General features: G+C 44.3%; 1 protein-coding gene across 10 annotated transcripts in view; it reads left to right on the top strand.

Annotated features, from left to right (window-relative positions):
• The first annotated feature begins 210 nt into the window (after window positions 1-210).
• CADPS (calcium dependent secretion activator) overlaps window positions 211-19,999 on the top strand; it is a 657,127-nt gene continuing 637,338 nt past the window's right edge. For 3 of the 10 annotated variants that reach the window (XM_075321366.1, XM_075321359.1, XM_075321357.1), the window contains exon 1: window positions 214-800. In XM_075321366.1, the coding sequence (XP_075177481.1) occupies window positions 465-800 (336 nt within the window). In that variant the 5' untranslated portion in view covers window positions 214-464. Of the gene's footprint in view, window positions 801-19,999 lie in introns of all 10 variants that reach the window. The other 7 variants (XM_075321361.1, XM_075321360.1, XM_075321358.1 and 4 more) reach the window with 4 other exon arrangements.

The following is a 19,999-nucleotide window of genomic DNA, read 5'->3' as shown; positions in this document are numbered from 1 at the left end:
ATCATACATGACGGGGGACGGTCCGGCCGCTCTTTCAGGGTCACACACATTTTGGTCCTGCACCAGCATCCAGTATTGATCTGATGCTCTTAGTACACATCTCATTCCTCCCTGGTCATCTTCCTGTATCCTCAAGATTTATTGGCCTGTGGACAAAGAGCAGGCAGGAGGCACCATCTGCTGCAGCACATTAGCAGATTACAACCACAAATTATCAATGGGACGGCCCCCATCGGCAGTATTTTGTCTCTATCCGCTTTCCTTTCTCCAGTAAGAGTGCAGGGGAGGAGAGAGTTAAACACGTAAGCACTGCCAATGCCTAGTCTGCACTTAGCTGCAATATCAGGTCCTGCTTGATCTGGAGCGAGCTGCTGCCTCCTGCATAGGATTAGTAGGGTGCACGGCTTTCGATAGCCCGTCGTTTTCTTCTTCTTCCTCCCCGACGACGCTCAAACCCTAGCAAGATGTTGGACCCATCTTCCAGCGAGGAGGAATCGGATGAGATAGTGGAAGAAGAAAGCAAGGAGGTGCTGGCACCAAGCACAGGGGCCCGGCTGTCTCCGAGCAGGACCAGCGAGAGCTCCGGGGGGCTACAACCGAGCAGCCGGAGCAGCAGCGTCCGTCCATCCAGCCCTAGTCCATCAGTGGTCAGCGAGAAGGAGAAAGAAGAGCTGGAAAAGCTGCAGAAGGAGGAAGAAGAGAGGAAAAGGAAGCTGCAGCTCTATGTGTTTGTCATGAGGTGTATCGCCTACCCCTTCAATGCCAAGCAGCCCACCGACATGGCGAGGAGGCAGCAGAAGGTGAGAACAATGGGGGAAGGGGAGGAGACCCCCTAAAGTCTGGGGTATGATTATTAAATTAGATGATGACACAGCCAGAAAAGGGCCCCTGTGCAAGAACAACATATGGGCCCTTTACAGTCCAAGAGGTCATCGTAATGCATAATCCACCTGTTTTGGAGGTAGACATGGCCCCCTGACCTCTGGGGCCCCTGTGCACAGGTTGCACCAATGATTTGTCCACCCCTAAATGATGCCCGTGTCATCACCAGGTCATATCAAATCCGATATGAGCTGTCCGTCACGGTGATGCACAGCCGGGACTCTTGTCTGGAAAGAGGTTCTGCAGCGGCCACAAATGGCAGGGGGAGGTGCATTCACTTCTTCCATTTCTCTTTTATGCCTTATAATATGCGTGTCTGCACGGTGCAGGATGGAGAAGTGGATTTTGGCCTAACTTGATTGGGAAGGAGCAGATGTCCGGCGAGAAGCAGGGGTCTTATATAATGGTTGGACGCTAATGACTATGGCAGGGTCACCCATGCTTAGGGCTTTGCACAGGCACGTAGCCTTGAATTGCTGAATATTGGAAACACAGGCCTGAGCTGGTCTCTGTTGCTGCAGATAGTAGCTGGGGAGGGGGGGTACGTTGATTTTTGTGGCTTCTTTGGGTGCACGTTTGAAGAGTAAATCAACTGGAGCTATAGAATCACATCATCTGCGCCCTCCCATAACCCAGCTCCTCCATAGGCGTCACCAGCACCGGATCCATGCAACAGCGCCACCTAAGGACGAGCTGCGTGCACGGGGAGGGAGGGATGGAGGATGCTCGGAGACTGATACAGGAAGCGATCACTTGTTTATCTCATAGACCAGGTTCATTCATAGAAATCTAGCTTCGTCTTAAAGGTCCTCACCAAACCGGGATCCTATGGATGATGCCCGGCCATTGGGTTCCATGGGTCACTGTGGTCTACAGACTGGTATCTAGATCAGTATACATATTGTGTAGTCCTATGGCAGGGCTGGTAAATCATTCAGTAAAATACCCATAGTGCTCGGCACAGCCAATGTCTTAAGGATGGAGAAAAATCAAGTGGAAAGGGTTATTTGGCCGGTGAAGGTGCTTGTGCCGTAATGGAAATTGGCTTGGCTTCACTGCATGACTTAACAAAACATAAAAGATATTCCGCGAGTACGGAGCGGCCCCATCCATCGCGGCTTTGCCTTTGATTTTATGGCTTTAATGGAAATCCAGGCAGAACCCCTCGTAGACCAACAACTTTACACTGTAGGAACATGCAACTCAATAGCCCGGCCATCAGATGATTCGGTAGAGGGTCCTTGCCCCATTGTAATTAGCTCATTCCTGAATGGGCTGTAGTGCTATATTACTAACCAAATTCGAAAATGTAACCTTGCCCCAAAAGCTTACACTCTAAATATGCATGCAGCCCAATCTCATTGTGAAAATATTGGGTTTGAGGCTCAACAGTTTTAGGAGTAGTAACGCAAAGAAAAACATCACAGTCATCATAGGCATCATACACACCATAGTCATCGTAGTCACCATAGACACCATAGACACCATAATCATCGTAGTCATCGTAGAGACCATAGACACCATAATCATCATGAACATCATAATCATCGTAATCATCGTAGTCATCGTAGTCACCATAGACACCATAGTCATCATAGGCATCATATACACCATAATCATCGTAGTCATCGTAGTCACCAGTCATCATAGACATCATAGACATCATAGACCTCATAGACATCATAATCATTGTAGTCATCGTAGAGACCATAGACACCATAGTCATCATAGACACCATAGACACCATAGTCACCATAGACACCATAGACACCATAGACACCATAGTCATCATAGACACCATACACACCATAGTCACCATAGACACCATAGACACCATAGTCATCATAGTCATCATAGTCATCATAGTCATCATAATCATCATAGACACCATAGACACCATAGTCACCATAGTCATCGTAGTCCTCATAGTCATCATAGTCATCATAGTCATCGTAGACACCATAGACACCATAGACACCATAGTCACCATAGACACCATAGTCACCATAGACACCATAGACACCATAGTCATCATAGACACCATAGACACCATAGACACCATAGTCACCATAGACACCATAGACACCATAGTCATCATAGACACCATAGACATCATAGTCACCATAGTCATCATAGACATCATAGACACCATAGTCATCATAGACACCATAGACACCATAGTCACCATAGACACCATAGACACCATAGTCATCATAGTCCTCGTAGTCCTCGTAGTCATCATAATCATCGTAGTCATCGTAGTCATCGTAGACACCATAGACACCATAGTCACCATAGTCATCGTAGTCCTCATAGTCATCATAGTCATCATAGTCATCGTAGACACCATAGACACCATAGACACCATAGTCATCATAGTCCTCATAGTCATCATAGTCACCATAGACACCATAGTCATCATAGACATCATAATCATCGTAGTCACCGTAGACACCATAGACACCATAGACACCATAGTCACCATAGACACCATAGACACCATAGACACCATAGACACCATAGTCATCATAGACACCATAGACACCATAGTCACCATAGACACCATAGACACCATAGACACCATAGTCATCATAGACACCATAGACACCATAGTCACCATAGACACCATAGTCATCATAGTCATCATAGTCATCATAGTCATCATAATAATCATAGACACCATAGACACCATAGTCACCATAGTCATCGTAGTCCTCATAGTCATCATAGTCATCATAGTCATCGTAGACACCATAGACACCATAGACACCATAGTCACCATAGACACCATAGTCACCATAGACACCATAGACACCATAGTCATCATAGACACCATAGACACCATAGTCACCATAGACACCATAGACACCATAGTCATCATAGACACCATAGACATCATAGTCACCATAGTCATCATAGACATCATAGACACCATAGTCATCATAGACACCATAGACACCATAGACACCATAGTCACCATAGACACCATAGACACCATAGACACCATAGTCATAATAGTCCTCGTAGTCATCATAATCATCGTAGTCATCGTAGTCATCGTAGACACCATAGACACCATAGTCACCATAGTCATCGTAGTCCTCATAGTCATCATAGTCATCATAGTCATCGTAGACACCATAGACACCATAGACACCATAGTCATCATAGTCCTCATAGTCATCATAGTCACCATAGACACCATAGTCATCATAGACATCATAATCATCGTAGTCACCGTAGACACCATAGACACCATAGACACCATAGACACCATAGTCACCATAGTCACCATAGACACCATAGTCCTCGTAGTCATCATAGTCATCATAGTCATCGTAGACACCATAGTCACCATAGTCATCATAGTCATCATAGTCACCATAGACATCATAGTCACCATAGTCATCATAGACACCATAGACACCATAGACACCATAGTCCTCGTAGTCATCATAGTCATCATAGTCATCATAGACACCATAGTCCTCATAGTCATCATAGTCATCGTAGTCATCGTAGACACCATAAACACCATAGTCATCATAGACACCATAGTCACCATAGTCATCACGGATATAAAATATTTATTTTCTATGTAATCATTTAGGTGACTTCGGTCACGCGGGCAAAGATGGCTGAATAGTGAAAGGGACTGGGGTCGCAACGTGGTAAAAACTATTCCATGATTATGACTTTTTGCATTTTGCTTGTCGATCCCTTTCGCTTGCACCATGCTGCGATACAACAGTGACATACGGTCAACTTTAGCTACGTAACGCCAACCTTATTTATTATTTTGTATCTATTGATTTAATATTCTCTATTTATTATTTATATAATCTCTTTTTTTGTAAATAATTTTTTTTTTATCTATATATGGCTAAATATTAGGGCCTTGTGCACACACTGCGATTTTGATGCAATTTTGGGTGCAGATTTGTCACAAATCCGCATGCCTATCCTTATGCCAGCACAGTCAATGAGAATTCTGAAGCTTTGTACACATTGCTTATTTTTACCTTGCAGATTTGGTGCAGAAAATAATCTGCAGCATGTCAATTCTTGGTGTGTTTTTGCCTGCGTTTTTCAGTTCTTCCACCCATTGACTTCATTGTGAAAAATTCAACGTGCAAAAACAAACAAAAAAATTGCACGAAAAAAACAGCAAAAACGCACCAAAAACAGCAAAAATGCACCAAAAAACGAAAACATAGCAAAAATGTACCAAAAAAGCAAAAACAGCAAAAATGCACCAAAAACACAGCAAAAATACACAAAAAAATAGCAAAAACACATCAAAAGTGCACCAAAAACACAACAAAAATGCACCAAAAAATAGCAAAAACTACAGCAAAAATGCACCATAGTCCTCGTAGTCATCATAATCATCGTAGAGACCATAGACACCATAGTCATCATAGTCACCATAGACACCATAGACACCATAGACACCATAGACACCATAGTCATCATAGACACCATAGACACCATAGACACCATAGTCATCATAGACACCATAGACACCATAGTCACCATAGACACCATAGACACCATAGTCATCATAGACACCATAGACACCATAGTCACCATAGACACCATAGTCATCATAGTCATCATAGTCCTCGTAGTCATCATAATCATCATAGACACCATAGACACCATAGTCATCATAGTCCTCGTAGTCATCATAATCATCATAGACACCATAGACACCATAGTCACCATAGTCATCGTACTCCTCATAGTCATCATAGTCATCATAGTCATCGTAGACACCATAGACACCATAGTCACCATAGTCACCATAGACACCATAGTCACCATAGACACCATAGACACCATAGTCATCATAGACACCATAGACACCATAGACACCATAGACACCATAGACATCATAGTCACCATAGTCATCATAGACATCATAGACACCATAGTCATCATAGACACCATAGACACCATAGACACCATAGTCACCATAGACACCATAGACACCATAGTCATCATAGTCCTCGTAGTCATCATAATCATCGTAGTCATCGTAGTCATCGTAGACACCATAGACACCATAGTCATCGTAGTCCTCATAGTCATCATAGTCATCATAGTCATCATAATCATCGTAGTCACCGTAGACACCATAGACACCATAGACACCATAGACACCATAGACACCATAGACACCATAGTCCTCGTAGTCATCATAGTCATCATAGTCATCGTAGACACCATAGTCATCATAGTCCTCATAGTCATCATAGTCATCATAGTCATCATAGATACTATAGTCACCATAGTCATCATAGTCATCATAGATACTATAGTCATCATAGTCATCATAGTCATCATAGTCATCACGGATACAAAATATTTATTTTCTATGTAATCATTTAGGTGACTTCGGTCACGCGGGCAAAGATGGCTGAATAGTGAAAGGCACTGGGGTCGCAACGTGGTAAAAACTATTCCATGATTATGACTTTTTGCATTTTGCTTGTCGATCCCTTTCGCTTGCACCATGCTGCGATACAACAGTGACATACGGTCAACTTTAGCTACGTAACGCCAACCTTATTTATTATTTTGTATCTATTGATTTAATATTCTCTATTTATTATTTATATAATCTCTTTTTTTGTAAATAATTTTTTTTTTATCTATATATGGCTAAATATTAGGGCCTTGTGCACACACTGCGATTTTGATGCAATTTTGGGTGCAGATTTGTCACAAATCCGCATGCCTATCCTTATGCCAGCACAGTCAATGAGAATTCTGAAGCTTTGTACACATTGCTTATTTTTACCTTGCAGATTTGGTGCAGAAAATAATCTGCAGCATGTCAATTCTTGGTGTGTTTTTGCCTGCGTTTTTCAGTTCTTCCACCCATTGACTTCATTGTGAAAAATTCAACGTGCAAAAACAAACAAAAAAATTGCACGAAAATAACAGCAAAAACGCACCAAAAACAGCAAAAATGCACCAAAAAACGAAAACATAGCAAAAATGTACCAAAAAAGCAAAAACAGCAAAAATGCACCAAAAACACAGCAAAAATACACAAAAAAATAGCAAAAACACATCAAAAGTGCACCAAAAACACAACAAAAATGCACCAAAAAATAGCAAAAACTACAGCAAAAATGCACCATAGTCCTCGTAGTCATCATAATCATCGTAGAGACCATAGACACCATAGTCATCATAGACACCATAGACACCATAGTCACCATAGACACCATAGACACCATAGACACCATAGTCATCATAGACACCATAGACACCATAGTCACCATAGACACCATAGACACCATAGTCATCATAGACACCATAGACACCATAGACACCATAGTCATCATAGACACCATAGACACCATAGTCACCATAGACACCATAGACACCATAGTCATCATAGTCATCATAGTCCTCGTAGTCATCATAATCATCATAGACACCATAGACACCATAGTCACCATAGACACCATAGTCACCATAGACACCATAAACATCATAGACACCATAGACACCATAGTCACCATAGACACCATAGACACCATAGTCATCATAGTCATCATAGTCCTCGTAGTCATCATAATCATCATAGACACCATAGACACCATAGTCATCATAGTCCTCGTAGTCATCATAATCATCATAGACACCATAGACACCATAGTCACCATAGTCATCGTACTCCTCATAGTCATCATAGTCATCATAGTCATCGTAGACACCATAGACACCATAGACACCATAGTCACCATAGACACCATAGTCACCATAGACACCATAGACACCATAGTCATCATAGACACCATAGACACCATAGACACCATAGACACCATAGTCATCATAGTCACCATAGTCATCATAGACATCATAGACACCATAGTCATCATAGACACCATAGACACCATAGACACCATAGTCACCATAGACACCATAGACACCATAGACACCATAGTCATCATAGTCCTCGTAGTCATCATAATCATCGTAGTCATCGTAGTCATCGTAGACACCATAGACACCATAGTCACCATAGTCATCGTAGTCCTCATAGTCATCATAGTCATCATAGTCATCGTAGACACCATAGACACCATAGACACCATAGTCATCATAGACATCATAATCATCGTAGTCACCGTAGACACCATAGACACCATAGACACCATAGACACCATAGTCACCATAGTCACCATAGACACCATAGTCCTCGTAGTCATCATAGTCATCATAGTCATCGTAGACACCATAGTCACCATAGTCATCATAGTCATCATAGTCACCATAGACATCATAGTCACCATAGTCATCATAGACAACATAGACACCATAGACACCATAGACACCATAGTCCTCATAGTCATCATAGTCATCGTAGACACCATAAACACCATAGTCATCATAGACACCATAGTCACCATAGTCATCATAGTCATCATAGATACTATAGTCATCATAGTCATCATAGTCATCACGGATACAAAATATTTATTTTCTATGTAATCATTTAGGTGACTTCGGTCACGCGGGCAAAGATGGCTGAATAGTGAAAGGCACTGGGGTCGCAACGTGGTAAAAACTATTCCATGATTATGACTTTTTGCATTTTGCTTGTCGATCCCTTTCGCTTGCACTATGCTGCGATACAACAGCGACATACGGTCAACTTTAGCTACGTAACGCCAACCTTATTTATTATTTTGTATCTATTGATTTAATATTCTCTATTTATTATTTATATAATCTCTTTTTTTGTAAATAATTTTTTTTTTATCTATATATGGCTAAATATTAGGGCCTTGTGCACACACTGCGATTTTGATGCAATTTTGGGTGCAGATTTGTCACAAATCCGCATGCCTATCCTTATGCCAGCACAGTCAATGAGAATTCTGAAGCTTTGTACACATTGCTTATTTTTACCTTGCAGATTTGGTGCAGAAAATAATCTGCAGCATGTCAATTCTTGGTGTGTTTTTGCCTGCGTTTTTCAGTTCTTCCACCCATTGACTTCATTGTGAAAAATTCAACGTGCAAAAACAAACAAAAAAATTGCACGAAAAAAACAGCAAAAACGCACCAAAAACAGCAAAAATGCACCAAAAAACGAAAACATAGCAAAAATGTACCAAAAAACGAAAACATAGCAAAAATGTACCAAAAAAGCAAAAACACAGCAAAAACAGCAAAAATGCACCAAAAAACGAAAACATAGCAAAAATGTACCAAAAAACGAAAACATAGCAAAAATGTACCAAAAAGCAAAAACACAGCAAAAATGCACCAAAAACACAGCAAAAATACACAAAAAAATAGCAAAAACACATCAAAAGTGCACCAAAAACACAACAAAAATGCACCAAAAAATAGCAAAAACTACAGCAAAAATGCACCAAAAAACAGTAAAAATGCACCAAAAAGGTACCAAAAGCACAGCAAAAATACACCAAAAAAAATAGTAAAAAGACAGCAAAAATGCACCAAAAACACTGCAAAAATGCACCAAAACCACAGCAAAAATACACAAAAAATAGCACAAACACATCAAAAGTGCACCAAAAACATAACAAAAATGCACCAAAAAATAGAAAAAACTACAGCAAAAATGCACCAAAAAATAGCAAAAAGAAAGCAAAAATGCACCAAAAATACAGTAAAAATACACCGAAAAGGTACCAAAAGCAAAGCAAAAATACACCAAAAAAAATAGTAAAAAGACAGCAAAAATGCACCACAAAAAAGCAAAAACTACAGCAAAAATGCACCAAAAAATAGCAAAAAGAAAGCAAAAATGCACCAAAAATACAGTAAAAATACACTGAAAAGGTACCAAAAGCACAGCAAAAATACACAAAATAGCAAAAACACATTAAAAGTGCACCAAAAACACAACAAAAATGCACCAAAAAAATATCAAAAACTACAGCAAAAATGCACCAAAAAATAGCAAAAAGAAAGCAAAAATGCACCAAAAATACAGTAAAAATACACCAAAAAGGTACCAAAAGCACAGTAAAAATACACCAAAAAAATAGTAAAAAGACAGCAAAAATGCACCAAAAACTCAGCAAAAATGCACCGCATTTTTGGTGTGTTTTTCTGCCAGAAGGTGCAGATTAGGTGCAGAAATACTCAGCGTGCGCACATACCCTAAATCAACAAAAAATGGAGGCAGCACTCAAGGGAAAAAAGCAAAATGTTTAGTTCACCTATCTACGTGCCATGTTTCAGCCTCCTGACTGAAGCCTCTATGATGCTTAATGGGAAGATGGAACATGGCACCTTGATGGGTGACCCAAACTCCAGATTCGTTTCACCTGGACCCTTTGACTGTCGTCTCCATTTTTTTTTTTTGCTTTATCCCATAGACTTTGTTGGCTACTGCCCCAGGAGGGATTGCAGCAGTGATGGAAGACTATATACAGTATATATAATGCAGATATTTAGTTCTCCGCAGTAATGGCTCCATAGATCTGACATAGTGGTATATAAGTATATGGACAGATTGATCTCATAGCGGGCAGAATGTAAAGCCATATATGATGAATAGTAATGGCCATATACCCATGTCCTATCGGAGGCGGAGCGGCCCCCCGAGGCTGCATACGGGGGACTGTTTGCATCCGTCCTAGCTTTTTCCTCTGAAGGTTATGGAGGGACTGAGTAATGGCCGGCTTGGGACATTAGTCATTGTGCAGTCGCTCGTCAGCCTCAAATTTTTATAGTAAATTAATACCGGCTTCAGAAAAGAAAAAAACCCCTCCAATTCCCCAGAATGGCGGTGTAGCCCTGGGACTATTCATTATGGTGACACCGCAGCAGATCCGCGTTGCACAATATAATACAAATGAGCCGGTCGCCGGTCTCCGGGGATGCGCTTGTCTGAGCCGATATCTCCGGCCACTATTTCTTCCAGTAATGAGCCGGTCGTCTCTCGGATCTTGGATCTACCGGAGGATTCTGTTGGGTTCCTCATTTTGGAAAGATAATCGTGACATTAGAGGGGATGATCCAGGGAGAGCACGGGACCGATAAGCTGTAGACAAAAGTGTCGCCGTCTTAGGCCTCCGACACACATCCGTGCCGCCGGTACATGTTTGGTACGTTTTTGCATGTACCGGCGGCACGGAGACACATAGACCAGTGCTACCCTATGGTAGCAGGCACACACATGTAAAACCACACGGAACGTGTGTCCGTGTCGTTTGCACGTGTGTGCGTTTTCCCACATGATCAACATTTCCATTTTTCGCCGGCATCACGCAGGCACAGACCCGCTAAAGTCAATGCGTCCGTGCCTGCACGGACGGCCCACGTAGCATGTCCGTGTGCTACACGTACCGTCCGTGTGCGTTTTTTAGTGAGCGATGTCAGTCAATCTATTTTTTATTTGGTTATCAGTCAATTTGCCTTTTTTTCAGTGGTTGTCAGTCAATATCCCTTTGTCGGTCGGTCTGTATCTCCCCCTGTCCATTACTTACCGATCCCCGATCACCAGCGCGGCGAAGAACAGCTGTGCAAAAGATACGGCGGCTTTAATTATTTTGAAAATGCCAGCCGCTCATTATTCAATCTACTATTCCCTGCTTCCCCCGCCCACCGGCGCCTATGATTGGTTGCATTCAGACACGCCCCCATGCTGAGTGACAGCTGTCTCACTGCAACCAATCACAGCATCCAGTGGGCGTGTCTATATTATGCAGTAAAATAAAGAAATAATTAAAAAAACCGGCGTGTGGTTCCCCCCATTTTTGATACCAGCCATGGTAAAGTCACATGGCTGAAGGCTGGTATTCTCAGGATGGGGAGCCCCACGTTATGGGGAGCCCACCACCCTAACAATATCAGCCAGCAGCCGCCCAGAAAAGCCGCATCCATGAGATGCGACATTTCCGGGACTCTAGCCGACTCTTCCCGAATTGCCCTGGTGCGGTGGCAATTGGGGTAATAAGGAGTTAATGGCAGCAGCCCATAGCTGCCACTAAGTCCTAGGTTAATCATGGCAGCCGTCGTCCCAAGATAACTTCCATGATTAACCTGTTAATAAAATGAAATAAACACACACATTCAAAAAATCCTTTATTTAGAATAATTAAAACAAACAAACACCCTCGTTCACCAATTTAATAAAACTAAAAAACCCATCCAGGTCCGCCGTAATTCATGGAGGTCCCATGACGCTGTCAGCTCTGCTTCATGAAGGTGACATGAGTGGCCACACACAATGACCGCTCTCTATCACCTCCAAGCAGCAACTGAAGTGAGCCGCGCGATCACCGATGACATCAGTCAGGTTACTCGCGGCCACCGCTGGATCCTCCACCTGTGACTGCGAGTCACCCAAGTGTCTGAAGTGAGCCGCGCGGTCACCGATGACGTCAGTCAGGTTACTCACGGCCACCACTGGATCCTCCACCTGTGACAGCAAGTCGCCCGAATGACTGAAGTGAGCTGCGTGACCACCGATGACATCAGTCAGGTTACTTGCGGCCACCGCTGGATCCTCCACCTGTGACAGCGAGTCGCCCGAATGACTGAAGAGAGCTGCGCGATCAGCGAAGAAGTCACAGGCGAGTTGTGGTGTCGGGTGGGTGACTCCAGCTAGCCGCGGGTAGCCTGAGTGACGGCAGCGCTAATGTCGCCGCTAACTTCAGTTACTCAGGGGATTAGCGGTCACCGGTGATTCCATCACAGGTGTCCACTAATCAGGACGTCACACACAGACAGAGCCGTGGTATGACAATGAAGTCGAGTGAGGTTCACACAGATGTCACACGTACCGGAGAAACGCCCATAAAAAACGGAACACGGACCCGAAAAACGGAACGTAAGACACGTACGTTTTTTATGCGGAAGTGTGTTTTAGGCCTTATGGAGTGTATGGCGACATTTGTATAGATGTTCGGTGACCAAGAAGCTCCAAAATGTCTGTATTTGTAGCAGCGTACATTGGTAAGAGCAGTCCTAAATCACACAATGTTGCTTAACTTGGCACTAGAGTCCTCCCTACACAGTCTGATGGCCCCCACAGTCCCCACCACACAGCACTGTGCCCCTACAGCCCCCACACATAGTGTGATGAGCAAAATGTCTCACCTACAGTATAATGTCAACAACAATTGCTCCCACGGGAAAAAAAGGCTATATAGTGCAAGTGAAGGGGATGGTATAGTACCAAAATGTTGTAAAAAACCCACATGAGTCCGACTTATTGCAATCCCAAAATGCCTAACAAACAGTATAATGCCCCTTCCGCCCCCACACATAGTATGAGGTTCTCCACAGTACATTCCCCCACACAGTAGATGCCCCCGCAGCCCTTCATCCACAGTATGGTGCCCCCACAGCCCTTCACACGCAGTATGATACCGCCACAGCTCCTCACACACAGTATGATGCCGCCACACCCCCTCACACACAGTAGATGCCCTCACACCCCCACACACAGTAAGATGCCCCCACAGCCCCTCAGACACAGTAAGATGCCCCACAGCCCCTCACACACAGTAAGATGCCCCTACAGCCCCTCACACACAGTAAGATGACCCCACAGCCCCTCACACACAGTAAGATGCCCCACAGCCCCTCACACACAGTAAGATGCCCCTACAGCCCCTCACACACAGTAAGATGCCCCCACAGCCCCTCACACACAGTAAGATGCCACCACAGCCCCTCACACACAGTAAGATGCCCCACAGCCCCTCACACACAGTAAGATGCCCCTACAGCCCCTCACACACAGTAAGATGACCCCACAGCCCCTCACACACAGTAAGATGCCCCTACAGCCCCTCACACACAGTAAGATGCCCCTACAGCCCCTCACACACAGTAAGATGCCCCCACAGCCCCTCACACACAGTAAGATGCCCCCACAGCCCCTCACACACAGTAAGATGACCCCACAGCCCCTCACACACAGTAAGATGCCCCACAGCCCCTCACACACAGTAAGATGCCCCTACAGCCCCTCACACACAGTAAGATGCCCCCACAGCCCCTCACACACAGTAAGATGCCACCACAGCCCCTCACACACAGTAAGATGCCCCACAGCCCCTCACACACAGTAAGATGCCCCTACAGCCCCTCACACACAGTAAGATGACCCCACAGCCCCTCACACACAGTAAGATGCCCCACAGCCCCTCACACACAGTAAGATGCCCCTACAGCCCCTCACACACAGTAAGATGCCCCCACAGCCCCTCACACACAGTAAGATGCCCCCACAGCCCCTCACACACAGTAAGATGCCCCCTACAGCCCCTCACACACAGTAAGATGCCCCCTACAGCCCCTCACACACAGTAAGATGCCCCCAAAGCCCTTCACACACAATAAGACTCCCCCACAGCCCCTCACACACAGTAAGACTCCCCCACAGCCCCTCACACACAGTAAGATGCCTCCACAGCCCCTCACACACAGTAAGATAGCCCCACAGCCCCTCACACACAGTAAGATGCCCCCACAGCCCCTCACACACAGTATGATACCGCCACAGCCCCTCACACACAGTATGATACCGAGACAGCCCCTCACACACAGTATGATTCCCCCACATCCCCTCACACACAGTATAATGCCCCCACAGCCCTTCACACACAGTATGATGCCCCCACAGCCCTTCACACACAGTAACATACCCCCTCACATACAGTAAAATGCCCCTACAGTCCTTCACACACAGTATGATAACCCTACAGCCCCTCACACACAGTAAGATGCCCCCACACCCCCTCACACAAAGTAAGATGTCCTTACAGGCCCTTACACACACTAGGATGGCCCTACAGCTCTTCTCACACAGTAGGATGCCCCCAAAGCCCTTCACACACAGTATGACTCCCCCACAGCCCCTTCACACACAGTATGATGCCCCCAAACCCCCTCACACACAGTAAGATGCCCCTACAGCCCCCTCACACACAGTATGAATCCCCCACAGCCCCTTCACACACAGTATGATGCCCCCACACCCCCTCACGCACAGTATGATGCCTGCACAGCCTCTTACAAGTACTAACAGATAAAATTGAAAAAAACATTCTGTTCCCCCCCATACAAAAGACATACAGGCAGAATGGTGGCACAGAACATAACTGACAGCTCACTCCTCCACCCTCCTGAGAATGCAGATACCACTGGAGGTGATATATCGGCTGGAGGACATGGGCTTTGGTGGCAGCGTGGTCTGTCAGTACACGACTACTAAGGAGCGGCCACTAACATTGTTATCAGAGCCGTGGAGTTTACAACTTGCCGATCTGGTAACGATTGATCGTTATTGATGTCAGGTGTCGATCTAATACCCACATGATATTGGTAATATATTTTAAACCTCGGGCATTAATATCCCAGAACTGGAAAAACCTTTAATGTTCCAATTATAAAGTGTAGAGAAAGTGAATAAAAACTTAAAGAAATGTAGAATAAACAGACAATTAAAGGGATCCTGCGGGAAAACATAAATACAGCTCAATTAACAGAGCAGATGACATGCTGTAAATTCTTAATGCAGCCATTGTGTCATAGCTCAGAGATTGTGTCCCCGAGCGATGAACTCAGGAGCTGCAATTACTTGTGGGAGCGCAGAGAAAGTGGGTCAGGGGGTAGCGCTCATCTACCGATGTCCCACCGTATGAATACATGTATCTTATCCCAAGATGAAGCCCATCACGCAAGTAAAAAAATCCATCCCCTATGTTGGATGACAGGCCAACACGACATGTGACCGCTGCTGCCAATCACTTGCTGAAGGCCTTATATATGTTATAATGTCATAGCTGGAGCCGGGTATACGGAGTCCAGTGAAGGTTACGATTGCTCCTTTTGTGATTTTACGCCATCGTAAGCTGTTTACAATGTTTCGTGCTCAAGAATTAAAACTTCCCTTCAGTGCAACTAAATGGCCGAGGACGACCCCTGATAACAGCCCGGAGCATTATCCTCCTCCACCATCTGTACAGCGGGCACAATGCAGTCAGGGGGTAACATCCTCCATTCCCCAAACCCAGACTCCTCCATCAGACACAGAAAGAGAAGTGTGATCCATCACTGCACAAAACATGTCTCCTCCAGAGTCTAGTGGTGGCAGCTTTACACCGCTTCGTCCGACGCTCAGCATTGTGCTTGGTGATGTACAGCTCGGCATTGTGCTTGGTGATGTATGGCTCGGCATTGTGCTTGGTAATGTACGGCTCAGCATTGTGCTTGGTGATGTATGGCTCAGCATTGTGCTTGGTGATGTACGGCTCAGCATTGTGCTTGGTGATGTGCGGCTCAGCATTGTGCTTGGTGATGTACGGCTCGGCATTGTGCTTGGTGATGTATGGCTCAGCATTGTGCTTGGTGATGTACGGCTCGGCATTGTGCTTGGTGATGTACGGCTCAGCATTGTGCTTGGTAATGTATGGCTCGGCATTGTGCTTGGTGATGTACGGCTCAGCATTGTCCTTGGTGATGTACAGCTCAGCATTGTGCTTGGTGATGTATGGATCGGCATTGTGCTTGGTGATGTATGGCTCGGCATTGTACTTGGTGATGTACGACTCGGCATTGTGTTTGGTGATGTGTGGATCGGCATTGTACTTGGTGATGTACAGCTCAGCCTTGTGCTTGGTGATGTATGGATCAGCATTGTGCTTGGTGATGTATGGCTCAGCATTATGCTTGGTGATGTACGGCTAGGCATTGTGCTTGGTGACGTACGGCTGAGCATTTTTCTTGGTGATGTACGGCTCAGCATTGTGCTTGGTGATGTATGGCTCGGCATTGTGCTTGGTGATGTACAGCTCGGCATTATGCTTGGTGATGTACAGCTCGGCATTATGCTTGGTGATGTATGGCTAGGCATTGTGCTTGGTGACGTACGGCTCGGCATTGTGCTTGGTGATGTATGGATCAGCATTGTGCTTGGTGTTGTGTGGCTCAGCATTGTGCTTGGTGATGTATGGCTCAGCATTGTGCTTGGTGATGTATGGATCAGCATTGTGCTTGGTGATGTACGGCTCGGCATTGTGCTTGGTGATGTATGGCTCAGCATTGTGCTTGGTGATGTATGGCTCGGCATTGTGCTTGGTGATGTATGGCTCAGCATTGTGCTTGGTGATGTATGGCTCAGCATTGTGCTTGGTGATATACGGCTCGGCATTGTGCTTGGTGATGTATGGCTCGGCATTGTGCTTGGTGATGTACGGCTCAGCATTGTGCTTGGTGATGTACGGCTCAGCATTGTGCTTGGTGATGTATGGCTCAGCATTGTGCTTGGTGATGTATGGCTCAGCATTGTGCTTGGTGATGTATGGCTCAGCATTGTGCTTGGTGATGTATGGCTCAGCATTGTGCTTGGTGATGTATGGCTCAGCATTGTGCTTGGTGATGTATGGCTCAGCATTGTGCTTGGGGATGTACGGCTGCTGCAGCTGTTCAGCCATGAAGCTCTTGATGGGCGCAGTGTTTGTGCTGATGTTACCAGAGGAGGCCTGGAGTCTGCAGTTATGGGGTCAGCAGTGGGGACTTTTCTGCCCTCTGCTCCTCAGCACTCGGCCCCCACTCTATAACATTACATTTCTAAATATTTTCTCTGTCCATGATTCCCTGCTGTATGTGTATAGCATTGTTGCAATCGGATACGTCCATGTAATCTCAAAGTCAGGAGAAAAAAAAAATTGCAGCCTCATCCCCCTCCTCCTTGTATTAGATTTACGAATATCTATTAACATCCTGCATATTGGTAAAGGGGAATTAAAGAGTGTGCTGGGAAAAATGCTAATTTACCATAAAAATATATTTTACAAAGTTTTATATGATTCCATGTTCCAATAATTTATGCAAATTTAAAAAAATATAATAATAATAATAATGAATATAATAGTAGTTCCGCGTTAGACATCCATACATGCTGCAGCGGTTACATTCTTGTGTAGAACCTGTGATTTGTCAAACAAACCAATAAAGGGTTTACACTTCCTTCTATAAAGTGTTTGCAATAATCCGAACATATGCTAATTTGCATATGACATATTAATCTGACATGTGTATACGGATCCAGCAGCAGCTATTACAGCGCGGTTCTGCATATTATTCCCACTTGTCATGGATTTCTTATTAGGAACTCACTTTATTTACACGCGGTGTAGGATTCTGTGAAAACTCCCTGCATACAATCTATCCAAACAGCAGTGAACAGTACACTCCCTTGTTGCTGAAATGTTTATTTGAATATATATATATATATATGTACATATACTAGCTGTACTACCCGGCTGCGCCTGGGTTAATAACTGTTGTTAACAAAATAGAATGTATTAACATTCCCGGGATAGAATGTATAAATAGAATGTATTAACATTCCCGGGATAGAATGTATAAATAGAATGTATTAACGCCCGGGATAGTAACTGTCTCTCTGTTTCTCTCCCATTCTCTGTCTCCCCCTCTGTATATATCTCTCTGTCTCCCTATCTTTGTCTGTCTGTCTCTTTCCCTGTCTGTCTCTGACTGTCTCTGTCTCTTTCTCCGTCTGTCTCAATCTCTTTCCCTGTCTGTCTGTCTGTCTATCTATCTCTTTCCTTGTCTGTCTATCTATCTCTGTCACTTTCCCTGTTTGTCTCTTTCCCTGTCTGTCTCTTTCCCTCTTTCTCTTTCCCTCTGCCTGTCTCTTTGTCTGTCTCTTTACCTATCTTTGTCTGTCTCTTACCCTGTCTGTCTCTTTCCCTTTCTTTCCATCTGTCTGTTTCCCTGTGTCTGTCTCTTTGTCTGTCTCTTTCCCTGTCAGTCTGTCTCTTTGTCTGTGTCTGTCTCTTACCCTGTCTATGTCTGTTTCTTTCCCTATCTGTGTCTGCCTCTTTCCCTGTCTGTGTCTGTCTCTTTCCCTGGCTGCATTGTGACACGCCAACATTCCATATAAGGGCGTGGCTCTCTCTCTATCTCTTTGTCTGTCTCTTTCCCTGTCTGTCTTTGACTGTCTCTGTAACTTTCTCCGACTGTCTCAATCTCTTTCCCTGTCTATCTCTTTTCCTGTCTGTCGATCTATCTCTGTCACTTTCCCTGTCTGTCTCTTTCCCTGTATGTCTCTTTCCCTCTCTTTCCCTGTCTGTCTCTTTCCCTCTGCCTGTCTCTTTGTCTGTCTCTTTACCTGTCTTTGTCTGTCTCTTACCCTGTCTGTCTCTTTCCCTTTTTTTCCCTGTCTGTCTGTTTCTCTGTCTCTGTCTCTTTGTCTGTCTCTTTCCCTGTCAGTCTGTCTCTTTGTCTGTGTCTGTCTCTTTGTGTCTGTCTCTTACCCTGTCTATGTCTGTTTCTTTCCCTGTCTGTGTCTGCCTCTTTCCCTGTCTGTGTCTGTCTCTTTCCCTGGCTGCATTGTGACACGCCAACATTCCATATAAGGGCGTGGCTGCGCATTCTTCTGAAGTTCTGGCTGCACTGTGGCTTCCAGCTCCATTCGCTTTAATGGAGGCAGGTTTTTTGGCAAATAACTGTAAAGTGCGGGGTTAAAATTTCCCCTCAAAACATAGCCTATGACGCTCTCAGGGACCAGACGTGTGAGTGTGCAAAATTTTGTGGCTGTAGCTGCGACGGTGCAGATGCCAATCTCGGACATACATACATACATACATACATACATACATACATACATACATACACATACACATTCAGCTTTATATATATATATATATATATATATAGTTTATTTTTATTTTTTATCTTTATTTTTTTATTTAATTAATGGATAATATTGATCACAGGTGATGGTCGTCAATTTAAAGACATAGCGTAATATAATGGTCGAGTCTTCTTTACACCCTTGAAAGTGTTCCAGAAAATGAACTTCTTCTCCAAGAAACTTATTGCAATTACACATGTTTATTTCCCTCGTGTGTGTTGGAACAACCCAAAACAAATCTGATAAAAAAGGCAATTTGGACATGATGTCACACAAAACCTCAAAAATGGGACGGTAAAAAATTGTTGGCACCTTTCCAAAATTGTGGGTAAACAACTTTGTTTCAAGCATGGGATGCTCATGTATACTCACCTGTGCCAAATAACAGGTGTGGGCAATATGGAAATCACACCTGAAACCAGATAAACTAAGGAGACG

Source organism: Anomaloglossus baeobatrachus, chromosome 8 (genome assembly GCF_048569485.1).
Source record: "Anomaloglossus baeobatrachus isolate aAnoBae1 chromosome 8, aAnoBae1.hap1, whole genome shotgun sequence".
NCBI classification, from domain to species: domain Eukaryota; kingdom Metazoa; phylum Chordata; class Amphibia; order Anura; family Aromobatidae; genus Anomaloglossus; species Anomaloglossus baeobatrachus.
Note: the sequence above shows the minus strand (reverse complement) of the source record. Positions and strands in the feature narration are given on the sequence as shown.